The sequence below is a fragment of the Quercus suber genome, unplaced genomic scaffold (assembly GCF_002906115.3).
Source record: "Quercus suber isolate HL8 unplaced genomic scaffold, Cork oak 2.0 scaffold_1633, whole genome shotgun sequence".
NCBI lineage: Eukaryota > Viridiplantae > Streptophyta > Magnoliopsida > Fagales > Fagaceae > Quercus > Quercus suber.
The window spans coordinates 1-5,947 of NW_027070994.1; the positions used below are offsets into that span (position 1 = coordinate 1).

At 37.6% G+C, this 5,947-nt stretch overlaps 1 protein-coding gene across 1 annotated transcript; it reads left to right on the forward strand.

Annotated features, from left to right (window-relative positions):
* Nucleotides 1-82: 82 nt before the first annotated feature.
* Nucleotides 83-5,063, forward strand: LOC136066035 (ABC transporter B family member 19-like). Its single transcript, XM_065769898.1, has 3 exons — nucleotides 83-920; nucleotides 1,130-1,371; nucleotides 3,643-5,063. The coding sequence occupies exons 1-3, from the start codon at nucleotides 164-166 to the stop codon at nucleotides 4,849-4,851; spliced, it is 2,208 nt and encodes a 735-aa protein (XP_065625970.1). The 5' UTR covers nucleotides 83-163; the 3' UTR covers nucleotides 4,852-5,063.
* The last annotated feature ends 884 nt before the right edge of the window (nucleotides 5,064-5,947 follow it).

A 5,947-nucleotide genomic window follows, 5' to 3' on the forward strand; every position in this document is an offset into this window, starting at 1 on the left:
TAGTTTGGAAAATTTTCAAAGCATGATCACCTTGTTTTAGAATTTCCTATTTGTGTCATGGTTCACCTCTCATAATATTAACTTTTCAATTACAAACTAGGTTGGAGAACGAGGAGTGCAACTCTCCGGTGGCCAAAAGCAGAGAATTGCAATTGCTAGAGCTATGCTTAAAAACCCAAAAATCCTTCTCCTTGATGAAGCAACTAGTGCCCTTGATGCAGGCTCTGAGAGCATTGTTCAGGAAGCATTAGACCGTCTCATGGTTGGTAGAACTACTGTAGTTGTTGCCCATCGCCTCTCCACTATTAGAAATGTGGATTCAATTGCAGTTATACAGCAAGGTCAAGTTGTTGAGACTGGAACACATGAAGAACTTGTTGCCAAAGTTGGGGCCTATGCTTCATTAATCCGATTCCAAGAAATGGTTAGAAATAAAGATTTCTCTAACCCATCAACACGCCGTTCACGCTCATCACGACTAAGCCATTCGCTGTCAACAAAGTCTTTAAGCCTCCGGTCTGGAAGCTTAAGAAACCTGAGCTATTCGTATAGTACTGGTGCAGATGGCAGGATAGAGATGATCTCAAATGCTGAAACAGACAAGAGAAATCCAGCCCCTGATGGCTATTTCTGCCGGCTTCTCAAGCTAAATGCTCCTGAATGGCCTTATTCAATTATGGGTGCTATAGGATCTGTGCTTTCTGGTTTTATTGGTCCAACATTTGCTATTGTGATGAGCAATATGATTGAGGTCTTTTACTACAGAAATCCTGCTTCGATGGAAAGGAAAACAAAGGAATATGTTTTCATTTACATTGGAGCTGGTCTCTATGCCGTGGGGGCATATTTGATACAGCATTACTTCTTTAGTATTATGGGAGAGAACCTTACCACAAGAGTTAGGAGAATGATGCTTGCAGGTACAAATCTATGGAATTCCTTTTCTTTGCATTTGTAATTACAAGTTAATCTATTTAATTGCTATAAAATGCATTGCAAGCCCAACTTGATCATCCTCTTGGACTTGATGGTTCAAGTTCTAAAATTTGTTCTTTAATCAATATAGTTGCTGTAATTTTTATATATTACTCATGTTTTGGATTCTTATTGGTGTTTGTTTTTTCTTCAGCAATCCTAAGGAATGAAGTTGGGTGGTTTGATGAGGAAGAGCATAATTCAAGTCTTCTTGCAGCACGTCTGGCCACTGATGCTGCCGATGTGAAATCTGCAATTGCTGAAAGGATTTCTGTCATACTCCAGAACATGACCTCACTCCTCACTTCGTTCATTGTTGCTTTCATAGTGGAATGGAGGGTCTCCCTTCTTATCCTTGCTACCTTCCCTCTTCTAGTCCTGGCTAACTTTGCTCAGGTAAGCTCAAAGCACTCTCTCAATGCATCAATCCTTGTCACAATGTGTGGTTGTCACAGCCTTTTTCTTCTTCTTCTCACCAATCAATCCCTGATCAAACTAGATTTCAAAAGAGCAATGCACACAAAAATGCTTGCAACCTTTTTGAGGTGACAATGACACTACCCATTTTACTGCATTAATCTTACAAACTGATATATCACAACTAAAATACTTTTGATTCTGACCAAAAAAAAAAAAAAAACCCTGTCACTTTTACTATTGACCCCACTTTATTTTGTACCAATCAGTACTAATTTTATTATGCATCAGGTAAAACAGAATTTAGGATTATAAAAAATATTGGGAAAAGTTTGGTGCCTATAAATTTATTGTTTTCAAAATGTGAGCACTACTTTAATGGCTCTGGTCCAAATGCAGGATTGAAATTTAGTCAACTTTTTTCTGGTTTAAATTGACCAAATTCCAATAAAGGTGTATGGGTAACTATTGGATTTTTAATATTTATTTTTTACAGTGTCAGAGTCTCTGCATCTGCATCTACTTTTTAGTTTCTTACACACACCCTCGGAATCTAACTTTACCACATCCTAATATTAAACGACAAAAGGCTAAAACTACGTGTCAACACAACATACTACAGCACTGCACGTGCTTCCTCCAAGTCCGGTTCATTAATATAATATAAGCTCATAAATAACTGTGAAATATATATTTATACCAAAGATTCCATCAATTCCCATGAAAATGGAAAAAAAAATACTCCACTATGAGATTTTTTATTTTTAGCATTGGTTCTTGTAGCTTATTTTTGGAGTGAATGACTCTATGACTATTTTTTCTTGGTTTTCTTGTCATGCTTGTCAAATTAGATCTTGTCTATTTTCTCTACCCAATAATTCTAGTGACTATTTTTTATTTTATTTTTTATAATTATCTATGTGACTTTGTTTCTATTCATATATTATAAAACTTTAAAAATAGTGTCTCTAATAAATTCATGTAAAAGGAATGTTATTCACCAAGTCATAAAAAATAAATGAAAATTTTGGTGAGTGTATGAGTTTGCCTACCTACATATATATATATATATATATAGGTACATATTTAATTATTTATATTGCACCGACATTGCACTTTGCACTATGCATCAGTTGGGTGTCTCTGAATTATAAGGTGCTCCATTTTTTCTAGGTACATGAGCTTTGGTTGCTTTTGTTTACCATCTATGCTAGACACCCTTATGAGACTTCCAAGAAATTCTTGGCCCGTGATCATATATTGTTAAAGATTTCCCTCCTGGCAAATATTATCTTCTTTCTTTTTCACTTGGTCATTTGTGGTTTCATGAGGGTGTCAGGGTGTGACAGTCATGGTAGGGGTATCTAAGAAAATAAGTTACCGCCTTTTCTTTATTGTTGACACTTTGGTGCTCCAGACTTAAAATATGGGGCCTGATGGGGGCTCCAGAAATTGGTTCGTTTTTCAAACTGTAGTACTGAGTATTCTGACGGTTTGTCTTGATTGGAACAGTGTTCTAAGTTTTTGCATTCTACAAAAACAGTGAAATGTATATTGTTTGCTTATGGCATGATGTTCCTTGCAAATTTATGTCACTGTCATGTACATGTTTGATATTGGAGGCACCTTATATCCTAGTCCTGCCAAGTTAGGCTGTTTATTTCTTTTGAGTGGGTCCTTTAATGTGAGTTTACACTTTACATCCCACCCTTGAAGTTGTCACTGGAGTGAGTTGTGTGCAAGTAACTGTTACTCACAAGATGACATAACATGAATTTTCTTATGAAAAACAAAAAGAAACAAAACATGATCCTAATGAGATTGAATTGTAGGACCCTTTTGATGCTACTATCCCATTGTTAATCATTTAAGTGACAAATAGGGAGTTGGATTGATAATAAGATGAATATCATTTCAACCAAAAAAATAAAAATGATTTTCTTGTTTTAATCTTATGAAATAAATAACCCTAATCATTACTTTTAATCACTATTTGGTCAGATTTAGATAATGAGAATTATTAGATGATACCATTGACATTAAAAAATGGTGCTGATATTGTTCTTGTTCTGGTATGGTTTAATTTCATATGATTACCAAAATGTTTTTGCTATCTCAATTCCTCAATAGTGTTGTAATAGGAAGAGAAAAACTAATTGTAAAACTTGTTGGATGATGTTAAGTTGAGTTCCATGAAAATCAATTGTACATTTGATGTTAAATTAATTATGTTATTTCTGCATTGAACAGCAACTCTCTCTCAAGGGGTTTGCTGGTGACACAGCAAAGGCCCATGCCAAGACCAGCATGATTGCAGGCGAGGGAGTGAGCAACATCCGAACTGTTGCAGCCTTCAATGCCCAAAACAAGATCCTATTTCTGTTCAGCCACGAACTCCGTATTCCTCAGCTCAGGAGCCTACGTCGCAGCCAATCTGCTGGCATCCTCTTTGGCATCTCTCAGCTTGCTCTTTATGCATCAGAAGCCCTCATTCTTTGGTATGGTGCACACCTTGTTAAAAAAGGCGTCTCCACCTTCTCAAAAGTTATTAAGGTTTTTGTAGTCCTGGTAGTTACAGCCAATTCAGTTGCAGAAACTGTTAGTCTTGCTCCTGAGATTATTAGGGGTGGTGAAGCTGTTGGCTCAGTGTTTTCAATTCTTGACCGTCAAACAAAAATTGACCCAGATGATCCTGAGGCTGAGCCTGTTGAAACAATACGTGGGGAGATTGAACTTAGACATGTTGATTTTGCATACCCTTCAAGACCTGATGTAATGGTGTTTAAAGACCTCAGCCTTAGAATCCGTTCTGGCCAGAGCCAAGCTCTTGTTGGGGCTAGTGGCTCTGGCAAGAGTTCCGTGATTGCATTGATTGAACGTTTCTATGATCCGGTTGCTGGTAAAGTTATGATTGATGGAAAGGACATTAGGCGGTTGAACTTGCAGTCCCTTAGGCTTAAAATCGGATTGGTACAGCAAGAACCAGCACTTTTTGCAGCTAGCATTTTCGAAAACATTGCCTATGGTAAAGAAGGAGCAACAGAAGCAGAAGTAATCGAAGCAGCTCGTGCTGCTAATATCAATGGTTTTGTTAGTGGTTTGCCTGATGGTTACAAAACTCCAGTTGGTGAAAGAGGCGTTCAACTCTCTGGTGGACAAAAACAAAGAATTGCAATTGCCAGGGCAGTTCTCAAGGACCCCACAATTCTTCTATTAGATGAAGCCACAAGTGCACTTGATGCTGAATCAGAATGTGTCTTACAAGAAGCACTTGAGAGGCTAATGAGGGGCCGCACCACTGTGCTTGTGGCTCACCGTTTGTCAACTATTAGAGGGGTGGACACTATTGGAGTAGTGCAAGATGGGCGCATTGTAGAACAAGGTAGCCATTCTGAACTAGTAAGCCGAGCTGATGGGGCTTATTCTAGACTTTTGCAACTACAACACCATCACATATGATATGAGAAGAGTTATGATTGAAGCAACATGGCCTTGTTGGTTGGTAATTATGTTTGGGGTCCCATTAACCTTATGCTTTTCATTTTTAGTTGTAGATATGGGGATGTGGGGTGGGTTTGTATCTTTGAGGACTACTGCTGCATTCCCAATGGAGTAGCATGTAGCAAGTATTATATTTTATCAATATCTATGGTTCACAAGCATGTTATTAATCTGGTTCTTGGTTTGGTGATTCTTACTACTTTGTTAGCTCTCTCTCCTCCTTTTGTAGTTCTATATTACTTTAAAAGCTGACCCTGGAGACCACCTTTCCAGCCTTTGTGAGAAACCTTTTCTTACTCTGGCTTTTCTTGGGCATGTGTATGCCAATGTGATCTTTTTCAGTTTTTGGGTGATTTAAGGCCCACATGCTTAAACACTAGCACTAGGCAAACTTAACTGTTTAATATAATGCAGACACATTGATTTGTGGCAGATGGTCTGAATTATTACAAAGCAAGAGCTTGGTGATGAAAGCCTAAGAATGTGGTACTGATGGGTTCATGACCCACTTAATGGACATTATGAGGGCCCAACTTTTTGCATTTCATTGAGTGCGCCTGTGAAATATTGGTCACTTTTCTCTGTATCTACTAACTAAATTTGGCATTACAAAATTTTCCAGCCAATGTTGAAACATTTGCTAGTCAGGACAGCTTCCTCTACACTCGGACTGATCATGATTATTATGTTCACTAAAAGAGTGCCACCTTATGTGTACTTGGTCTGTCAAAGGTAAACAAAGAAGGCTCCATGAAAAGGTTGGCCCCTATGAGTTCCTAACCACTTTACTCTTCCATTCTTTGAGAGATAGCCAGTAAAAGATGGGGGTAAAGTAAGGAGGGCAAGGTGTGGCATTGAAAAAAGGAAAAAGGGGAAAATGATTCTTTCCATTGCTCTTGGAGTAGCCTCTCTCTATTTCACCAATCTTAAGGTGAATATGATATTATGCAATTTAAAATAAATCATCATTTTTTTTACTAGGTGAGATCAAAATATAAAATTTAATGTTAAATATATTAGCAACGCAATATGTTATACCATGTTGTATATGTTA

What these genes read in the sequence shown, in the direction of transcription:
- LOC136066035 (XM_065769898.1), top strand. Translation starts at nt 164, where the DNA reads ATGCTTAAAAACCCAAAAATCCTTCTCCTTGATGAAGCAACTAGTGCC. An exon ending in TAGGAGAATGATGCTTGCAG is followed by an intron (nt 921 to 1,129) that starts GTACAAATCTAT and finishes TTTTTTCTTCAG; the next exon opens with CAATCCTAAGGAATGAAGTT. An exon ending in TCCTGGCTAACTTTGCTCAG is followed by an intron (nt 1,372 to 3,642) that starts GTAAGCTCAAAG and finishes TGCATTGAACAG; the next exon opens with CAACTCTCTCTCAAGGGGTT.